This window comes from Diadema setosum, chromosome 4, assembly GCF_964275005.1.
Source record: "Diadema setosum chromosome 4, eeDiaSeto1, whole genome shotgun sequence".
Lineage (NCBI taxonomy): Eukaryota > Metazoa > Echinodermata > Echinoidea > Diadematoida > Diadematidae > Diadema > Diadema setosum.
This window is the reverse complement of record NC_092688.1, coordinates 40,361,028-40,383,946: the sequence shown is the minus strand read 5'-3', so window position 1 is coordinate 40,383,946 and position 22,919 is coordinate 40,361,028. Positions and strand designations below refer to the sequence as shown.

At 37.4% G+C, this 22,919-nt stretch overlaps 1 protein-coding gene and 1 long non-coding RNA gene across 2 annotated transcripts; both read left to right on the top strand.

Moving 5' to 3' along the window:
• The first annotated feature begins 1,126 nt into the window (after positions 1 to 1,126).
• LOC140227245 (uncharacterized) lies at positions 1,127 to 3,938 on the top strand. The gene is made up of 4 exons (XR_011901029.1): positions 1,127 to 1,680; positions 2,258 to 2,405; positions 3,157 to 3,260; positions 3,644 to 3,938. It is a non-coding gene; the product is annotated as an uncharacterized lncRNA (long non-coding RNA).
• Positions 3,939 to 19,197: 15,259 nt separating this feature from the next.
• LOC140227871 (uncharacterized) lies at positions 19,198 to 20,548 on the top strand. Its single transcript, XM_072308258.1, has 3 exons — positions 19,198 to 19,546; positions 19,990 to 20,115; positions 20,400 to 20,548. The coding sequence occupies exons 1-3, from the start codon at positions 19,198 to 19,200 to the stop codon at positions 20,546 to 20,548; spliced, it is 624 nt and encodes a 207-aa protein (XP_072164359.1).
• The last annotated feature ends 2,371 nt before the right edge of the window (positions 20,549 to 22,919 follow it).

The window sequence follows — 22,919 nt, the reverse complement described above, 5'->3', positions numbered from 1 at the left end:
AGTGTGAAACGGAAAATGTGCTGCATGCATGTAAGCCAAATCCAGAATCGTTATTATGCGCTTGCCACACCCGTACGCACAGGCACGTACTGTATACATGTATGACCCAATGAAGATGAACCTGTATGTTTTATGCTACGCACTCCGCGGGATACACACTTCGCCAAGACTAGTGAAAGTACAACAGACATGATGCTAGGTCTTTGTATGGATGTGTGCGACATATCGCCGTGCTCAATTTTTGTGAGAACTATGGATAGGCTGGTCGGACGTTAGGATCGAAACGTTTATTCACTTTGATTCGACGAAATTGTCTCTGTCTATATCTACCTATGATGGATGAAATATCATTCCTTGCTCTGCTAATAACACTGACTGCTTCTTTGCCCTGTGGCCGCACTGCCGGATGTAAGTGTGACTGTTTCAAGAACCTGAATTCATATCAAGTCAGCGCTCTCAGGTCTCAACCGAGTGACTTCACCTGCAGAGCTGCAGAGTTGGAAAACCAAGGGATATAGTTATTGATGTAATCACCATCTTTTGGTAGACGTAGAATGCCGATTAGCTATCCGGGCTAAACCCTTCATGGTCTAAGGATCATCTGGTGCAAATCTGAAATACTTGAGCCCTAAGAGTCGTAAGACATCCCCCCCCCTAAAATAAGGAAATTGTTGTTGTTGTTGTTTTTTTTTTGCAATTATATTTTTTTTTTTCTGTACGAGGGGACTGCATTCTACAAGCCCTGCTTTTCAACAGTCCCCTCCATATTGTTTATGCATTTACCACGTGACGTAACAGTTATTTCGTCGCTGAATCCACGAACCGGCACAACCGGCCAAAATCGAGTAAATTTTCGATTTTGAGATTTTTGCATATTATGATAGTATATACCGAGTTCTACAACCTGACAAATTTTTGAACCTCAATCTCGAGTAATTACGTAATAATAACGACTGTGCCACTTCGTAAAAACTCTGACTGGTCGGTCTGGATTTTCACGAAGTGGCACTATTGCGTGCGTACACGCCGGATGTCATCAAAAATCACTTATCTGTCAAACGTCCTCGTACGCGCTCGTTCAAAATGGCTGCGCCCAGAGCAGCGGAAACCAGACAGATGAAATCGGTAAAGTTACATATCGCTCTGTATTGACAGTTAAATTATTCGAATTTTTCACCTTATTGAATGTAGATTTGTGAATAAGGAATTAGAATATCCAAAGAGTGTAAATATGTACTCTAACAGGTCACAATGACTTAGTTTGGCTCTGTCCTAGCTTCGTGCGCTACGTTTGCAGTCCCACAGCTATTATTCGGTGTAAGTGAAGAATAGGGAAAGCGGTTCGAACTAGAGTCAAATGAACTCGTCTCACATTTGCATCGAATCTGTAACGCACTAAACGGTAATATATTGTACAATTTTATTGTTGCCTGTAATACGAGCTCAAGTATGTAATGCTACTGCCTACTTCTTCCCAGGTAAATTAGCTCTCTTATTCACTCTGAATCTTCCAGGAATTATCTACAGTTCTTCTAGATCTAATGTAGATAGATCTCTAGTTAACTGTGTTACAGTGTTAAATTATTGATAGTGATCTTGAATACCTTTACCTGTCCAGGTTACTGTGATGTTATTTCGCTGACTACCCTTGAAGTCTCAATGGGAAAAAATGATTTAAAGGTACTTATGCTAAAATCTAAATGAGGAAGGTCCTCCTCCCACATAACAGTTGTCTAAATTGAGGGCGAGGCGTTACGAACAACAATAAGGTTTGATAATGTTGTCGTGAATATCATACCAGCAATTTTGATTTGGATAGACAACAAGCAAAAACATATTTGTTATGCAACGTTAATGCTCAGCACCTGAATTCATAAATTGTTATATCATGCTATAGGCCTAAATGTAAACATTTTAAACATGTACCTGGCAAGTAATTTTGCCTTAGTTTGTGATATTTGCTTGCTATGATTTTCTACAATCTATGGCTCTTTGAAACACAGTGTTTTTTTTTTGTGTTTTTTTTTTTTTTTTGGGGGGGGGGGAGGGAGGCATGAATTGTACAATTAGACCAGAGTGATGTTCTCAAACTTCAGATTCTAATACGCCATATAATGTAGACCTGAAAAGGAGGTGGGGAAGGGGGCAGTGTGATGTTTTGGAAATTTGTGGCTCATATTGATGATCTCACAGAATTGTAAGTGGTGATGGATTTTCATGTAACTGACATCTTGCATTCATCTTCCATTCCAAACAGATATTGAGGCATTTGTGTGGACAACGCAACAACTTGCAGACTGGACTGAAATGAGTGATGTTCTTCGATGATGGGCTACTTTACACAATTGTACTCCAAACCGCATTCCTGTAGATTTCTACCATCATCACAAGCTTGAACAAGAACAGTAAGTTACATTACTATCTGACAAGGATTTAGACAGACCAGTGTGTAATACTAGTACACAGTGCAGGCATACGACTAATAATTTGACTTTCCACATACCGTACTGAAATGATTGTGTATCTTACTCTTTTTTTTTGGTTAAATTACAACTGTATTTGTAGTTTTGATGGACGTGAAGCACTGACATAACATGGAATCCGACATTTTGACATCTAATTACCTGCAGTCATGCTGCATTTTGGTATAAAGGCAATGCTGTCTCTCAATCTGATCTTGATATTTACCGGTATGCATTTCCTCAGTGTCATGTATCTTTCATTACTGTTATAACTGTAGTTGTGTGTGTGTGTTTTTTTTTAATATGTTTGCTGTGGTTTTTTTGTTTTTTTTTTTTTGGGGGGGGGGGGGGTGGGGGAGAAGGGGGGGGGGGGAGGGAGGGACAATGGAGATGGGGAATGAGCAGCTCTCTGTACTGATATGAGATACCATCAGCTTTGCAAAAGTCAATGGCACATACAGTATGACATATACTTGGCAAAGACAATGAAAATGAAAGGTCTCAATATACATTTAAAGCTTCACTAATATTAATGTTGTTGTTGTTGTGTGGTTTTTTTTTTTTTTTTTTGCTTTGTACACTCAGAAGTCAAATGTTGTAAGAGTATGAGACTTTTACATGGGGTTAACTATATCACCGATTTTCACTTGTGATGTTCTGCTTTCTTTATTCTTTGTCTTATTCTTTACTTCAGTTCTGCTCCTGATTCTAGTCAACAATGTGTTCATTCACCACTTCGTCTGGCTTAGCATCCTCTCCTTACTGCACTCAAAGGTTACATTGTGCACTGAGCTAAAGGTGAGCAAGATATAAACAGCAATCAGTGCAACACCTATTCATGTAGTATTGGGTTTTATTTTGTCATAGATATTACTCAGAAAATCAAGTGTCAATGGACAATTAGGAGTTATCCTAGTATAGTCTTGTTATGAACGTTATCACATTGATTAAAACTTATAATTCAACAGAATTGCATTAGCACTTTTGAGCAAAACATTACCAAAGTGTTGATATGAAAGGAACATTATATGATTATTTTCTCAGGCAAATCAATATAGTTTTACAGATGTGGAAAATTGATTAAGTAGTATGTCATGACTGTTGTCTCAAATGTCATCATTCCCCTCTGCAATATAGAAGTAACATTGTCGTGAAAAACAATTGTTCATCTTTGCATATAGGGAGAGAAGCTGATGACAACTGTCTACTGGATATGTCGAAGTGGTGAAAGCAAAGAGAAACCCGGAACAGCTTCAAATGACTAGGGTGGCTGAGCTGAACATCTGCACCAAAGTCCAAGCCAGGGATCGTTATGGAAGGAGAGCATAGCAATATTTCACTACAATCACAGAGTTGCTCCAGACAGCACTCAGCAAACTTTTCACAAATGTGTGTGCGTGATGAATGGGCAGTCAGGTTCTGGCAGAACATTATCTCGATGTTCTGCTTGATGTCCTATTTAATGACTTTGGGTTGTGTGTGTGCAGAAATGGGGGGGGGGGTAGTGGGATTATAAAATATGACATCATTTTAATAATAATAATTATAATGATAATAATAGTAATAATGATACTACTATACTACTACTTCTAATAATAATAATGATGATAATAATAGTGATGATAACAATGATGACATGAATAATAATAATATAAATGATAATAAAAGTAATAATAATAATCAACAGTACTTATATATAGCACAAAGAACATTCTGTATTATGTCCCTATGTGCTCAAGGATAAAAATGATTACACAAAAACATACAATTGCAATAACAATAATGCCTTGTTTCATGTTTAGACTGTAATGAAGGCATTCCCAAGGCAGACTTAGATTAACATTTGTAAATTATTTTAAATTCTGGGGCAGATTCTTCCATATGGTAGAGACATGACAAGCAAATATGTATATTGTTGCTTTTTTATTCAGCATAACAAATAAGTCCCTGCCTTTTGAACAAAGGGTTCTCTCTGGTGTGTCTCCTATTCAAAGTAGTTCTCTCAAATAGTGTGTATTCAAAAGTTAACATCAACATTTTGTACTGAATATGAATTTTGACATGAAGCCAGTGCAAGCTTCTTAGAACCAGTGAAATTTGTGTTAATGTATATATATATTTCGTTTTAAATTTGAACACTACTTTTGCAGCAGAGTTTGGGATAGCTTGTTATCTCTGTATCTGTTTGACTGACAATCCACAAACTAATTAGTGATGAAATCATCATGTCAAATGAAGAAACCATGAACTGAACGTACTGCTATGTGTTTATCAATGGAGTCTCAAATTTTCAAAATATTGTATGTGAAAGAATCAAGGGGACATTATGGGACATTAATCCTATGTACTGTATCTTACACTGTCACTTTATTCACTGGCATTACTCGTGATAACCATCAATCCATGGGTCTCTCCATACACCTTTGTCACAATGATGCCATCCTTAATTTCCACTGTAATATGCTTCCATTCTCTTTGGCGTAACAGTGCTTTTTAAAGCAAAAACTATATAAGTATCAAAATCCATATAAAATGTATTTTCTTTTACTTTGTTTATGAAGCAGCTCACCTACCATACTATTCATTTTGTCTCCTTTAGCCAGGCCGCCATTAGGCCAACCCCGTTAACGATTCCCAGTATTTTTTAATCATGCCTTCCCCAGCACCTGGGACACCCACAGCAGACATAAACTAAAGTCAGGACCAAGCTTCAAGTCAAGTTGTGCGAGTTAGAAAGGTATTAGGAGACTGCAAGAGGGTTATAAGCAATTGGATGCTTACATTTCCTCTGCTCGCTCTCTCTCTCTCTGCAACTCGAGAATGAATAATAAACTCTGACAGAAAATGTTTTATTGGATGATACGTGTACTGCAGTACACAGCCATATTCTTGCAGTCTGTGTCCACATGAGGACTTATAGCATGGCCATCATTATCTATGTCTTTTTATATTGAATATTGTTGTAGATTTCATTTTTCAAAGAAAAAATGAAGAAATGTAGGTCTGATATGTTAACAGTCTACTTGTAAACAGGTACAGTGCCAGAAAAAAAAAAAACAGTCACCTTGTTTCATGGTGTCAATATTATTTACAGAAATATGTGCAGAAAATTATATACAGAAATATTTGTGACGTAAAGAACCACAGAAATATAAAAAACATGAAAAATTTGATTGCGTTAACGAATCTGAATGTGGAAAGTGTGATACTCGAAGAGATATCAAAACTGATAATTTCCACGTAAATCTAGAGTAAAAATATCAGGTAGAAATTCATCTCTATGAAATCTTTTTAAAAGAACATTACTTGTGTAGATAACTCTGTAAAGTGTTTAACAATATCTTTGTACTGTTTGAAGAAATGTTTGCTTTGAAGAGGTTGGACTTTATTTCTCCACTTAAAATAAATCATACTTAAACAACAGTAAAGTTTAAGAAGTAAAACTTATCATTAATTCGTGTATAGGGAATATCCAGTAACTGATTTTGGAGTAAGAAAGGAGATTGATATTATGCCGATTTGGAATGAACATGAAATTTCTTTCTGCCAGAGAGCTGAAAGCTGCGAGAACAATACATTTTATAATCGGTTCCGAAGAAGTAGAGATGACTTGTATTTAGTTTGATGATAAGAAAAAAAGATTCCTTCATTTTTTGGTCAGAAATGGATATAAGAAATACTAAGCAATATTTTATTCTATGAAGGTAAAGGAATATTGTGTAAAGGTACAATGTAATGTATTTCTATTTCATTGTGATATGGGTTCCTCGAAAATGTCTTGTTCATTAGAACATATATGTCAATAACGTTAAGATTTCTTTCATTACGGGAAATATAGTTACTTTAAATTATGATTGAATGAACTACTGTCCATCCTGGAGGTAATATAAAATCTCATTTTAACAGCTTCTTATTTAACAGCAGTTTTGTTTATTATATTTGTTGTTACGAAATACCATAATATAGTAATGCATTTTGAATTTGGCTGAAAATGAAATGTGGAAATCCGTTTAATAAAATGTACAACTTATGATACTTGGAAACAATACAATAAAATTATAGTAATGAATATATATTCAAACAATTATTTTTCCTAGATTTCTTTTTTTTTTCAGTTCTGCCCGAATTAAATGTTGAATATAATCTAATAAAAATGAATTTCATTTGTCAAAAAGGAATGTGTATTTCTTCCTTTAATGAATGATTGTATACAATACAGGACTTGAGAGTGTTTGAAAATGTCATTATTTCTCGAAGAATACAAGTGTAGAGGATGATGATGATGATGATGAAGATGATGAAGATTGAAAGAGAAGGAGTGATGGAGAGAGGAGGGGAGTACGAGGAATTTGTGTGAATTCTTATTTGGTATTAATGTACGTCTGCATACCTATTTAAAATGAGTCGGGAAATTGTTCATTTTCGTAAACAATGAAGTGCATGAAAAACAAAGTATAAAAGGCTGCCTTCCTGTTTAAATGAATATTGAGAATACGTAATGAAAAATAAAAAAAAAAAGAAGTAAAGATCTAAACATGAAGCTCCATGATCTAAATAAGAACAACTAATCTACAATACTTTTATACACGGATGTTAGATTTACAATGCCAAGAGCGCAGTGCTATACGATTACTAGAAGAGCTAACTGTAATTTAAACTTTTCTTAGTGAAATAACCTTAAGCAGAAATAAATTTGAAAGCCATGTGCCGTTTCGTGAATTTATTGGGTGCTGTTCGTTATTCCGAAGGTTCGTTATTCCGAAGGTTCGTTAACCCGAAACACACAGTATACCTAGACGTTTATTAATCCGAAAATGAAATAGGGTTCGATAATCCGAACATTTGGGGCATTATTCCGAAGGTTCGTTAATCCGAAAATGAAATATGGTTCGCTATTCCGAAGGCTCGTTTATCCGAAAATGAAATAGGGTTCGTTATTCCGAAGGTTTTAATCCGAAATGATAGGGTATAGGGTCGGTAATCAACCTTCGGAATAACGAGTTTTGTTTCATTTTCGAATTAACCGATTTCGTTAACCCGAAACACACAGTATACCTAGACGTTTGTTAATCCGAAAATGAAATAGGGTTCGATAATCCGAACATTTGGGGCATTATTCCGAAGGTTCGTTAATCCGAAAATGAAATAGGGTTCGCTATTCCGAAGGCTCGTTTATCCGAAAATGAAATAGGGTTCGTTATTCCGAAGGTTTTAATCCGAAATGATAGGGTATAGGGTCGGTAACGAACCTTCGGAATAACGAGTTTTGTTTCATTTTTGGAATAACGAACCTTCGGAATAACAAACCTTATTTCATTTTCGAATTAATGAACCTTCGGAATAACGAACCTTCGGAATAACGAGCTGTAACTAATTTATTTTGCGGAGAATCCTGAACGCTATGTGCGACACAAGAGCAGTGTGCCGGTTCGTGGATTTATTTTGCGGAGAATCCTGAACGCCATGTGCGACACTAAGCGCTGTGTGCCGGTTCGTGGATTTATTTTGCGGAGAATCCTGAACGCTATGTGCGACACTAAGCGCTGTGTGCCGGTTCGTGGATTTATTTTGCGGAGAATCTTGAACGCGATGTGCGACACTAAGCGCTGTGTGCCGGTTCGTGGATTTTTTTGGACCTAGTCTGGAGTTTTCACAAAACGACACACAACTTTATAGCCTTACTGTGTGCATATTTTACATCACTGGGAGGATTTTTATGTATAGCAAGAAAGAGCAGATTCTTCTAATACGTCACAATGAAATTTATTGAAAATCAATTCCATTAACATATCTTACTAATAGTTTGAAAAAACAGAAATCTTTAAATGCGATTTACTCGAAATGTACTTCGCGCACCGGCGGTGCGCGTGTGCCGGTTCGTGGATTCAGCGACGATTTATATGTCTGTTGATAATTTACCTGTATCTCTTTTACAATGTTATTCTGTTCATCGCATGTGGAACTGATTTCCTGACATCTGTGTATACGAGTGTTTCATTGTATATTCATAATTATTTTGTTTGTTCGAAATGAAATGAAATCAACTTGAACTTGGGGTCTAGGGCAATTACCCCCTGGGCAATTACCCCGGTCCCTTCCCCTGTCCCTAATCCTAATCCTGAAACTAATCCTAACCATAACCCAAACTCCGAACACTAAACCCAACCCTAACCCTAATCTTAACTCTAACCTTACCATTGCACTAACCAGTATTTAGCCGGGGGGTAATTGCCCTCTGGGGGTAATTGCACGGATACGGATATGACGTATGCAGACTGAATGCATGTCAACATGTAGGGGGAGTGGGGTTGAGTTGTATTCTTACCATGACATGATTGTTAAAGTAAAAGAAATATAATGTACTATAATGAAACTTAGGCAAATAACTAGAAACGCAGAAATGAAATAAAAGACTGTGATTCTAGATAAAGAATTATAGAAGATACACTAAAAAACTACTATTAATACTTTGTGTTTTATTAGAGAAATAGTAATAAAATATTTCATCAGATCACTTAGCAAATATTTCTCGTTTCTTCACAATTGAAATTCAGTTTTATATTTGATTCAGGGAAAATTTTCATACAGAATCAAGGAAGATACAAGAAAAAAATACTACTACTACTACTACTACTACTACTACTACTTCGACTTCGACTATACTCACTACTACTACTACTACTACTTCTTCTACCTCGACTATGCTCACTACTACTACTACTACTGCTACTCTTGTTTATACTATAAAACTACTATGTGTTTTATGAGGAAAAGAGTATTGGAATATTTTCATTTCCGCGATCAATTTCTTCCTATTCTCTTTCCTATGTGTACAAATTGTATTATGTACGGGGGCTGCACGCATATCAAGCAACGCTTACGCTACAGCCCCACTGTATTAACTGTTGTATTGCTCATACGTTTTTCTGTACATTGTGTAAAGGCAATGAAGAAAAAAATTGTGAACAACTATGTTTATGTATGCATATACACATGTAATGTGCATGTACAATGATAAAACAGAAACCAATAAATCAAATCAAATCAAATCAAATCAAATCAAATCAAATCAAATCAAATCAAATTGAGTTTTGTATTTGTAAAGTTCAAGATCAAGTTTACTCCACTTTTTTCAAAAATAGCATAACATACATCTCACATTCTACACGACAGGAATAATCAGACATACAATGTGGATTGAAGAGAAGAAACGTAATTCATTTAACACTGATAACGTCGCAGTCCCCCCCCCCTTGCTCCCTGGTATTGCTCGTACGTGTAAAATAACGGAAACGAACATAATTTGAGCTAAAATTAGCTTTTCCTAATTGTGAGCCCCCCCCTCCAATAAAATTCCTAATTACGGGTCTGACGAATTACTCCCTTTTATGTGTAAATAGATGATTTCGCCCTTTAAAGAATATGTTTCTCAATGAATGTTCAAATTCTACATGTTATTCTGCATGAGATCTGTGTCACGATCGTCTGTGAACTGGTACATTGAAATGTGGCTCTAGTAAGCGTGTGTTGTATGTGGAAGGTTCGGACATGTTCTGCATAATGCATGCTGTGTGTAGCCATGGCTGTAGAAACTGGGTTTTTCTACCTCCACGATGTAACACATCTTCTATGGCATCCATGCGAGCGTGCGTGAAGATTGGGAATTCCCACCGACCTCTGTCACCGACCTCTGTCGCCGACCGCTGTAGAGGTCGCTGGGAATTCCCCAATAGAGAGCCAATCACATCATCAGAATTGCCTCACGCCTGCTACGTCATGATAACCATGCATAAGGTGCATGTGAAGGGGAAAGTGGGGCATAGCGGACCCTGGGGGCATAACAGAACTTTGAAATTAGCATATAAATTATGTTAAAAAAGGCCGCCATCTTTGCAAATTCTTTGAAAAGGGTACTGACTCTATGGCATTAGCATAGAGGTAACCAAACACTATTATAAAACTGACAATGAAATTGCCCTACACGTACACCGGCCTTCTTAGGTAAGAAGATGTCCATAGCATGAAGTGTAACGTACCTCCATGTTCATAGGGCTGAAATTTGGTAATTCTAATCAAATAATTTATTTCTTAATTATGAAATATAAACGTTAGACTTGCCTTTTGCCTGTTTTCTAGTTGTAAGGGATTTGATTCCTTTTGCAGGCAAAAATTTTATTACGAAATATGACATTGGTCAATAATGGAACAAAATTCTGTTTAGCCCCTAAACATTGGACCATTTTGAAAATTATGTATTTGTGATTTGTGCATGTTTAGCAGTGTTTCTTGTTTCAATCTAAGAACATTGGTTCATAAAACAAATCGATAGTTTTTGAAGTTTCCAATTATTTTTAGATTTTTAAGTTAGCAAAATTCAAAATACGGGCCTAGCAATTAGTTTCCATGTAATGTGGTTGTATCAGAAAAAAAAAAGAAGTATAGAGTAGTGCACATTTTTCTTCCAAGTCTTTACTACAATTAATTTCCAATTTAGTCTTATAGATGTTTGAAATGCTTGAAGCTAGCACATAAATACTTTCATCACGCAGCTCAGCCCACAAAATATGCTTAAGTAGGCCCCATATCATACAATATAGAACCATTAGAATTCTGAAAGGGCAAAAATTTACCCAAAAAGATTTCGCTTTACCTCGCTATACCAGGCTTGCCGTATAACTGTGTTTTTCTTTGTTTGGAAATCACAAAAATTATCTCATTATAGCAATTATTTCAGAACTAATCAAAGGAATTATGGCTACAATTTTGGCTAAGATAGTGGATTTAGATTTTAACTTTTGTGGGAGATAGTGAGAAACCACTCCTAAGATATTAAACAGCACGCAATTCTAAGAGGAATGCAACGTTTGTTTGATGAAAATCGGTTTGAAACAGGCTGAGATATAAAAAAAAAAGAGTAAAACAAAGTGGTCCTAGAAAAAAATGGTCCCAAATCAAATTTTGTATAAAGGAAATGTCTGTTTTTGGATATTTCAGCCATTTCAAAGCAAGTTTAATCAAATAAGCTTTGAATTCCTCTTAGAATTGTATACGTTTTCGTATTTCATATTAGATGCTTCTCATTATCTCACAAAAGACTTGGAAACCTGAAGCCCCATCTCAACCAAAACTTTACCATCATTTAACAAATGACTACTTACAGGGAACGTTTCTTTTAGACAAATTATTATCTTTAATTGAACAAACTTTTTTTTTTTACAGAACCCCCCCCCCCAAAAAAAAAAACACAAAAACAAAACAAAACCAAAAAAAAAAAAAAAAAAAAACAACCTTAGTAAGTTGTAGATATTCGTACTCTATAAGAAGCTATATTCATATTTGAATATCACATTAAACTAGGCCCTATGTTTGATAACTATTTATGATTACGACGACATGACGTTCTTGCGTCAAAGCTTAAATAATCCTATAACAGTTTACAAGAGATTAAGGCATTGCGTTCCAGATAAGTGCATGGAATAAGTTATCCGATGCTATAGAGTAGACAACATTATATCAAGTTTAGCAAGAAAATCAAACAAATTCTTCTGAGTATTATATATTCGATTAGCGAATTGACCTATCTCCTTTCAGTTGTCAATCTTATTTCATACCTTATAATTTTACATTTTTACTTGCTGCACTGCCTTTCTCCTGCATATATATATATATATATATATATATATATATATATATATTTTTTTTTTTTTTTTTTGTATCTTGTAGTGTATAAGTATTATGCTCATCTTCACCGGTAGGCATGGTAGGCCTATTATATGAGACCTGTATCGATAATAAGGTTGATATTCTGCTTTGGGTAGTCACACTTTGAAGGTCTGCTTTTTGATGCAGAGTTCTTCCATGTAAAATCTCTTGTCATCTTATTGAATTATGCATAACCAAATTGAATCGATTGTTGAATCGGTTATGGCAAATTTCTGTTTTCCATATTTCTCCAACGATTTTCTGTTTTTCCATTTTTAAGATCTGTACATTGCGTAATACCGTTCATTTTCGTTTTAGTCAACGATGTAAGCGTATACCTTTTGTAATATTTTGACAATCTAAAATTAACAAAAAAGTTACATGTGTAAAAAAATATAATCTTGCGAATAAAGTCTGAAATGGGTCGTTTAAGTTAAGTTGTAATTGATATGATTTTTGGGAGTCAGCAAGACATAATCAGGTATGAGGGAATATCATACCTCTCCCGCAATGAGACGTTCATTATACTCATGTTCAAACCACATGAGCTCGGATACTTCATTGTTCCAAATCGGTAGCTCGTATATGCTTTCTTGATGTTTTAGGACTTTTCAATTCTTCTATATATACTAACTTGTACAGAAGGTGTAATACACTACTGTTTATCGTAGATAGTGTAGTAACAATAGACACCTCCTTCTTAAATTCATCATTGTAAAGACATTCCAACCAACCTGCCAACGTACCAACATCTTGTTTAAAAAAGCGTAAACTATTTCAACTTTTGTTTTACGCTATATTTTCATAACTGGAATTGAGTGAGGATTTTATAGGTAGGTCAACGGAAAACCTTTTAGCGACGACAGAATCCCCTCATCTTATTTGCCAATGGCCGTCTTCTGTTTCAAGAAACTGTGTAAAACTTGTTCATTTCTAAAACTTCATAAGTTTTGTTTGACGAAATAATCTACCCCTATGTGGCTTTTAAAGTTCCCTTTTGCTGTTTGTATGGATTCACCTTAGAACAGGGGTTGGGCAACAAAGTTATTCGAAATTATATTAATTTCAATTGAGCCAGCAAACAGGGCTCACTGCATTGAGGTAAAATCCATTAGTGCCACAACTAGAGTTTACTAAAAAGAAATTACAACTAGATGAAAGATGATAATCTTATGCGCTATTCATGGTCATTTATTTATGAGGTAATTTCATATGCGGGGATAGGGATAACAATGTCATCATTTTCCTCAAAGTTTGGAAGGAAGCATCTTCGTATCTCTCCATCAGTGCAGATACATTATATCTGCACTGTCTTATTTTTTTTTTATCTCGTACACGTAAGGGCCTACTCCTATGTATGTGCATTTGGAAATTGATTTTCTTTGTTACTTTTAGTTGTTTGTTGTCTGTATTTCTCTCTGTCACACACTCGATTTTCCACCATTTATGAGGAAACAGGAATATGAAATTTTGGCGACCATATTTGAGGCCATCTTGAATGTCTCAAAACTTTAAAGGATGTATAAGATTTGCACCATCTAAAGATTTAGATCGACACTTTCGAAATAGGGTCTAGGCCATCAAGAATTACTTGGTGAACGGTAAAAGAATTGAAGGTAAAGTCCAAAATCTGGTTTTGACACCCATACTACAAGAATCCCAGAGGGTCCACACTCTACAAGCTTGGTCTTTTTAGTTGGTCTGTCCGATTTTTTTTTTCACACAATGCATACTGACAATTATTTTGACGTTCGTTTATTCAGCAACCATTGTAATGCATTCCTACTGTAAGTTTTCAAATATTGTTTTCTTTGTATGAATTTCAATGCATTATTTTTGTTCCTGGAGAATGTGAGATTTGTGTTTATATATTATGCTCTTGTGAAAAACGAAATAAGTTTGAAGTGAACTGAACTGAAATATCGCTATCCCTGTAACTGACCACTTCATTAAATTTTGGGATAAGTTTTCTGGCAATAATTTCAGAATCTTCATTTTGTAGCTTCTCTTTTAGGGAAACAATTGAAGTTGTGTGAGGAGATCAAGACACTTGCTAATATTCAAATATCCATCGTTTCATTCTCAGTGGTCAACACTGTCTCCACCGTTCAGAGATGGAAAGGGGAAGACATCCGACTGCCATGTCACTTCCAAGGGGAGCCTGCAGCTGTCGCCTGGGTCAAGGGGAGCATCTTTTATCAGCCGGCTCCCAAGGCTGAATATAGCGATGGGACTTTTGAAAGCTTGGAGGAGGGATTTGAATTTGACAAGAACTTCAGCCTTGCCATCACCGATTTGAAGTTTGCAGATGAGGGTCATTACGTTTGCCGCGTGCTACTGAAGAATTTCGAGAATATCGAAAATTCTGTCCATTTGAAGGTCAACTGTAAGTGATTTTTTGTATCATCATGATGTGGAGGTCAGTTTTTTTTTTCATCGGTTTGCATTACCTTGTGAGAGAATTTGATGAAATCAAAGCAACAGTCAGTGGAAGAGACAGCTAAAGGAGTAAATAGTAATGATGGCAGGGTGACTTGCCTGTTAATCATTTTATGAAAAAGGGATTTGCTTTCCTCTCTTATGAAATCCATGTATTTGTCTTTGATTTTTCTAATTTTATTGTTGTGTAGCGGTGTTTAGCTACTTGGGATCGGTTAATAATTTGAGAGGTACACACAGTAGAAATGAGTGGCGACACAGTTCAGTTATGTTTCCATGTGCACTTTATTTGAGAGGCGTTTCAGAGCGATCCTCTCTCTTAGAGCGTCAGAATCCAAGTCTCCTTCTCTGCATGTTATACAACTTTCACTTCATACATTCAGTTACGAGGATTACACATTGGTCACTGGTTACACTGTTGTGACACACTATGAATGGGTGAATGGGGGTGGAGTCTTCATGTTAAAGAGGGGTTTTAATTTGGCAAAACTTTGGTTGTTATAGGAACAAAGGCGGGACTAGTTTTATTAAGGAGGTAGTATTCTTGGATTTGGAATGAACAACAATTCTAAGTAATCAATGGGGGAACGGCAGGATGTTTAGGTTTGGCTTAGCCTGGTCGTAAATTAGATGGGGCTAGATGAACAATGTATACTCAAGGGATGATGAAGGTCGATGACTCACTGGATGAGAGAGCATTGGTAGGGGTCATTGACTGGTGGAGGTGAACTGGTATATGGGAAGAGGTAGTCATAATTTTGTGTATCATTACACAACATTATTTCACCTATACACATTCATCTGTTATTCTATTTTAAACAGAAGGAACAGTGGTAAATACAGCTTTTCTTTAGTTTGCTGTAATTGAAATCATCACTGTGAAGCCGTGTGATTTTCATAATAAACCAAGATAAAATGAATTTGTCGGCCAGAAAATATGCTGCTCCTTGTTAAAGTGGTACGCTAGTCCGCTGTTCATGGCAGGTGATGGATTTTAACAATCTTCATGTTGATATTTTAATGTTGATATTATTGATTATAAGTTCCACTTAATGTCTTCAGTTCTGCGAAGGAGGGATGTCTGTGCTGGCTAAAACCATCATTGCCACAGTGCAACAGCTTTCCTTTGCAAGAGTAATGTGTTAGACTACTGTTTGGAATGTTACGCGTGTACGAGAGTGTTGTAGTCTATACCATAAAATACATTATAAAATGGGTTCAAGAATGTAGCCAATTGGAAGCGCTGAAATGAGTCACGTGTGCGTGCATCAATTTCTCACTAACATGCTCGGCCTGACGTCACAAATATTTACACTAGCAGTGCGCACTCAATCAGTTGTTACAATTGCGTCGCGCGCTACTATACGCGCTGTCAATCCTGTAAATAACTTCTAGTTCGGGCTGCCGGCCGGCCTTTCTTGTGGGCATAACATGTGTGGCGTACGTATACTCTTATACGTACAGTACTTATATATGCGGGATTTCCGAGTGCGACGTGCGTAAATGTCTGATGGGACGAACATCAACGAGTGCTACATGTAGCTGACTGGTATTGACCCACAAAGGTACGTGAAAAAATGCTGTTAGTTTTCGACCCATTTTATAAAACAAATGATGCACAGGATTATTTCGTGGCGTTAGTGGAGATGCAGCTCACTCTCGGGTATTTACAATGTAGTGCATGTTCACAATTGTAAATACCCTCGATTGCGCTACATCTCCACTAACGCACTCTATCCTGTGCATCATTTGTATATAATAAAATGGATTCAAGAATGTAGCCAATTGGAAGCGCTGAAATGAGTCACGTGTGCCTGCATTAATTTCTCACTAACATGCACGGCCTGACGTCACAATGTTTACACTAGCAGTGCGCACTCAATCAGTTGTTACAAGTGCGTCGCGCGCTACTATACGCGCTGTCAATCCTGTAAACAACTTCTAGTTCGGGCTAAACAGGCTGCCGGCCGGCCTTTCTTGTGCATAACAAGTGTGGCGTACGTATACTCTTATACGTACAGTCCTTATATGTGCGGAATTTCCGAGTGCGACGTGCGTAAATGTTTGGGACGAAAATCTTCGGACATCTTGATTCTTCAGCGAGTGCTACATGTAGCTGACTGGTATTGACCCACAAAGGTACGTGAAAAAATGCTGTTAGTTTTCGACCCATTTTATAAAACAAATGATGCACAGAATTATTTCGTGGCGTTAGTGGAGATGTAGCGCACTCGAGGGTACTTACAATTGTGAAACATGCACGAGGCGAAATGGGTTCAAGAATGTAGCCAATAGGAAGCGCTGAAATGAGTCACGTGTGCGTTGGTTATTTTAGTCCCATTGCACTGCGTGTTATCCTATTGCCGATCGTCTGTGCGCGCGGCGGCTCCTTTGAATTGTATGCATACGCGCTGTCAATCCGGTAAACAACTTCTAGTTCGGGCTGCCGGCCGGCCGCGCGGCCTTTCTTGTGCATAACATGTGTGGCGTACGTATACTCTTATACGTACAGTATCTATGTGCGGGATTTCCGAGTGCGACGTGAGTAAATGTTTGGGACGAACATCTTCGGACATCTTGACCCACAAAGGTACGTGAAAAATGCTGATAGTTTTCGACCCATTTTATAAAACAAATGATGCACAGGATTATTTCGTGGCATTAGTGGAGATGCAGCTCACTCTCGGGTATTTACAATGTAGTGCATCATGTTTCACAATTGTAAATACCCTCGAGTGCGCTACGTCTCCACTAACGCACTCTATCCTGTGCATCATTTGTATATTATAAAATGGGTTCAAGAATGTAGCCAATAGGAAGCGCTGAAATGAGACACACCTCCTTCCTTTACTTCAGTACAATTGCACAGCCTGTAATCCTATGGTAGATTGCCGATCGTCTGTGCGCGCGGCGGCTCCTTTGATGAATTGCATGCATACGCGCTGTCAGACCTGTAAACAACTTCTAGTTCGGGCTGCCGGCCGGCCGGCCTGTCTTCCCTTGTGCATAACATTGGCGTACGTACGTATACTCTACTATACGTACACTTTGTACAGTACAGTAGACCAAGCGTTATGGGACCGGAAGCGTACATGGAGTCACTTTGAAGAGCAAATCCAACGATTTAGCAGGTTAATTCTCACGCCGTTTTCAGAGTATGTTGTCTAGTAGGCCTATATGAGGAGTCTATATCAAGTCTTTAAGGTAAAGGGTGCATATTCTATGTAAAATAACTAAGTTTTCATGCGGGAACTTAAGTGTCCGGAAACCCAACCCCCCATTATACTTATACTGTATGTGCGGGACTTCCGCGAGTGCGACGTGCGTAAGTGTTTGGGATGAACGTCTTCGGACGTCTTGACCCACAAAGGTACGTGAAAAACGCTGAAAAATGATGTTAGTTTTCGAATTTTCGACCCATTTTATAAAACAAATGACGCACAGGATTATTTCGTGGCGTTAGTGGAGGCGTAGCTCACTCTCGGGTATTTACAATGTAGTGCAACATGCACTCGGCTTCGCCTCGTGCATGTTTCACAATTGTAAATACCCTCGAGTGCACCACGCCTACACTAACACACTCTATCCTGTGCATCATTTGTATAATATCACACTTAAAGTATGTACACTGTATATGGGGCAATCATTGACCAACATCACAAGATACATTACGTCAATAAAAGACGAAAACCGTATGGTTATAACTCTTTAATGAGATGGCAGAGACAGAAATGGAATTTTGCAGGTATGAAAACAAAGTAGCTTAGCAGGTCTCGACATGAGAATATACTTGTTTTATGTACTCTTCACTTTCAACTCTAATAATTTTTGAAAGGATAGTGCTACTGCTTTGAAAGTTGGCATTGATTATGAACAGAATGTGTTAATGAGGCATGATTAATTTCAATTTAATCTGAAAATCCCTTCATTGTTGTTACTCAGGTGGTTTACTTCGTGTTTTTGTCCCATTCATCGCACAGCCAGCACGGTAAGAGCGCTTGAATAGACATTGTACTTCAGAGCCTCTTTTCTCAGTTCACACTTTTCCTGAGTTTGTGCTTTCTTTCCAATATCTAGATAGAATAGGAGAGCCCATTTGTTTTGAGTTAACATCATTTTGAAGCTTAAAGTCTGTTTTTTCAGAATATGGTCTTAACTAAAAATTCATGTCTGGGGACTTTTTGTTTGTTTTGTGGTGCAGGGTCACATATATATAGGCCTATAATTAAATGAAGACAAGTCTCAAATACGCCATGGATCCAACAGAAAGTTTTTTTTTGTTTTTTTTTTAATGCAAAATTTCCAGCCTGTCTCAAGCCTTCGTCAGTGTAGTGTACACTACACTGACGAAGACCTGAGGCAGGCTGAAAATTTTTTAATAAAAAAGAACCTTCTTTTTCGATCCATGGCGTATTTGACACTATTTGAGACTCGTTCTTCTTATACTCATAGCAACATTCGAAGTCCAACACGTGGAAATTTCCAAGATGAACATATACACTGTATATATATATATATATATATATATATATATATGATAGATAAATTTCAGAATAAACTGCGTGCATCTTATGAATTTCATGTTTCCCTAGCGATGGCGTCAAGCCATATAATTGAGGAATGCGTCAATAAGAGTCAGTCCAGTAAAACTCGATGTATGTACCAAACTCCCTCCAACGCTACTTCCATTGTACTCACGTGTGTCGTGAGTGGATTCAAGCCTGATATTTCTATGATGTGGACCGATAAGTCTGGAGAGAGACTACAATCCATGGATTCGCTGCAGACAACACTGTCTGACGACACGTACGAGAGGTTCGAGAAAATCAGTATTTCGGCCAATCACGGGACAGAGCAAACCTTCGCGTGCATAGCTGCCGGTGACGCGGTGAATGGATCGTCAACTAAAGAAATCACTCTTCTGCCTACACGTACAATATCAGGTTTGTGAAAAGGTGTCAGTTTTGTGGTTCTTGATTATAACGAGTAATGATTATCATACTTATTCTGACCTCCCTACCAGAAAGTATGCACAACGATAAGAATAAGAATTGTTCAACAAAATGTTTTGAATCTGATTTGTCAAGGGGAAGTCTAATATGAGTTGGCAGTATTGAGTAAATGTAATTGTTTGACAACACAATCATATGACAGTCGTTTTCACTCTCAAAAATACATATTAAGAAAAGCGTTAATGAATTTCACCGAGTAAAGACAAGGGTCAGGCACTTTTGTGTAGAATGGTTTTTACCCGTGTAGTCAACTCCGTTTTTGGCACTACGCAAAATGTGTTGATGATGTAAATTTATCGAGATACTGTTTCACGCCTTCTTACTCATGTAATGACTGAATAACGCGATTTTGCTGTGTCTTTGTCAAATTTCAGGAAAACGTGATAATGTCGGTCTCATCGTTGGACTCGTCATTGGTATACCAGTTGCCGTATTAATCCTGTTTCTTCTTGTTCGAAAGATTCGGCGAAAACGCGATCCTAGCTCCGTATTGCATAGAGGTGTCGCTTTATCTTTCTATGTTTAATCATTTGATTGTTTTTTGTTTGTTTTTCTTCATAAAAACAGTAATTTAATCGAATAAGATAGGGTGTTGTATAACGTTCTCGACGTTCGAATAGTAGTATTTGTATACGTACGATCCACATTGTGTTAATCAACCACTTCTGCCTGCATTTCTGCATAATAATTTTGGGACAGACTCTGCAATAGATTTACAGCAAATGCAAACATCTCGCGCTTTTCAAGGATTAAGATTCATAAAATCGCTATTCATGTTGTCCAGGTTCAGAAGAAACACCATCGACCCTGCGGACAACAACGGATAGTGAAGATGACAGCAGAAAATGGTACTCCGTGCAATGGTCGGACTTCAAGCTTTGTAGACGACTCAAAGACGTGTCCATACGCGTGAGTATGAGCTGGGGTGTATAGACCGACATCACTCCTCATGCAGACAAGACGTTTGTTGTTGTTGTTGCTTTCTGTTTCAATACCATGAGAATGTCATGAGCATTGAGCACCCTTCGAAGATACGGAATGTATCATAACATCGTGCGTACAATAGCAGAGCGAAGACAATGGGGGCTTTTGTGAAATGTTCCAATGTCAATGAATGTTCAAAACGATTTACTACACGTGCATACCACTCTGTGTCAGTTGGCAAGTTGTAGTGCCTAAACTGCTGTGAAAACGGCGCTCGCATGATTATGATTATAATTACATGTGCTGCAATCATGTTCTACTTTGAAGTTAAAGAAGCGAAGGATTTTCGATTTGTTTTTTGTTTTGTTTGTTTGTTTGCTTTAACAAGACTAAAGGAAAAGAGTCAGTTTCAAATGTCTTTAGGTTTCCTTCACTAGATCACTTTAACCATAGCAGATTGATAAAAAAAACCCAACATACTAAACTACAGTGCCTCATATTCAAATCTTATAACAATGGGAGACTTAACAGACTCAATATTCTCCGGAGAACAATCATCGCCGGAGGCTACCCTGCGTTTTGTCACATTTGACTATTGAATGCGTACTTATGTGCACCGTATAAAATCCTTCCTGAAATAATTAGCAGTGACAGGGAAAGTGACGAGGCAATCGCAGGAGTTATTTTGATTTTGTTGTTTCCTTGATCATCACTGGGATCATTCTAATGTTGCATGATGTTATTATTATCAATTTTATTACTGCCACTACTATTTCTTGTTGACATTTACCTCATCCCCGTTGCTATCATTATGAAGCGGTAGTCGTATTACAGTATTAGCAGTATTACAATCGTTGTCACAATCATCGTCGTCAAAAAACAGAAAGAAATTAAAAAAGGTAGTACCAATATCCCTGTTGCTATTGTTTTTGAAGAACTTTGGCGCTACCGTTCTTCCACGAAAAAGACAGAGTCATACATTGATCTTAGAGTGCAACGGTTGGTTAGGGGTAGTTAGGGCTAGTTGTATATAGGTCCCTACGCGTATAAGGATTATAACGGATGCTATTAAAGTATTTTTTTTTCCAGCCACACAAAAAATCCCCCCCCCCAAAACCCCAACAATTTCTCTGATTTTTTTTTTTTTGTCAAATTACGTGACGTTATTGAATGAAGCCAAAACGCTTTACCTGCCAGAGTAGCTTAGGCCACAAGGGGCATGAGTTTTGGTAAATGTCCACCTAGGAAAATCACGTTTTCGCAGCATTCAAGGTGCAATAATAATTTGGGAAGAGAAACGAATTCACTGTGGATACGCATGCACGCAAGGTAGGCCCCATGGTCCTCTTGTTTCCACTGAAATACAGGCGGACACAGCTATACAGCTTCATTTCACTTACCTGACGCTTTGGTAGAGTCAACCGGGCTTGCAGCCTTATAACGATTACAGAAAGAATTTTTCTTTGAATCAAGAATTTCAACTTTCAAGTGTTACTAAAAACAAAGTCATCATTTTTTATGATTACCAATGATGCTATTGTTATCTCCCACACAACTGCTTTAAATCGAGCTTTAACACCGACAGTACGAATAATGCGATAAAAATAAATCCAATCTCAAACTGTGGTGTTATCTTCACACCCCACGGCTTCAGCCCGCAAAATCGCTCTGGGTAGTCATGACTGCTTAATAAATTTTAGACACATGATGGGGAAGATGGATAAAAGTGACACAAATTTTATCCCTTTCCAAAATACAACCATTATTTTTTTTTTCCAGGCTCAGATTTGTCAGTCTATGTCTGTAGTGTGTTCGAAAACGTTCCATGTTACACCATTGCATTAGGATGAACTGTGGGTGATAGGGGTCATCCCACTAGACCGACACCCACGAGTCATACAGCTCACGAGTTCGACGCTGAAAACAGGTCTATGAGTCATACAGCTCACGAATCATACAGCCCATAAGTTCGACTCTAGGCTAATAAAGCCCATGAGTACTGGAAATAGCGTCTGAGTCATTCTTATGCACTGTTAGCACAGACTAATTTCAAGTATGGGATTATTGAAGACGCTAATGCTGAGATATCAGTAAAACCAGCAACTGTATAGCACCGAACATGAAATTATCTATTGTTATCTTTTCTTTTTCAGACCTCTTGCGTGATTAAATTTTGTTGGATTTCACAGTAAAGAATTTGAACAGATTCTTTGAATTTAAAAAGCAGTTTCGACTATCAAAACAGCTCATTTTTTTCTCTCTTTCAGAGAAATATGTATCTCTTGCGTACATACGCAGTTATCCGGTTCGCTCTTGCCGCCGTAATCGTCGCTGTTTTCATATGGTCAGTTGTACCTATGGCGTTGATACTGGGCCCGAA

What these genes read in the sequence shown, in the direction of transcription:
- LOC140227871 (XM_072308258.1), top strand. Translation starts at nt 19,198, where the DNA reads ATGGCGTCAAGCCATATAATTGAGGAATGCGTCAATAAGAGTCAGTCC. An exon ending in GCCTACACGTACAATATCAG is followed by an intron (nt 19,547 to 19,989) that starts GTTTGTGAAAAG and finishes GTCAAATTTCAG; the next exon opens with GAAAACGTGATAATGTCGGT. An exon ending in TAGCTCCGTATTGCATAGAG is followed by an intron (nt 20,116 to 20,399) that starts GTGTCGCTTTAT and finishes CATGTTGTCCAG; the next exon opens with GTTCAGAAGAAACACCATCG.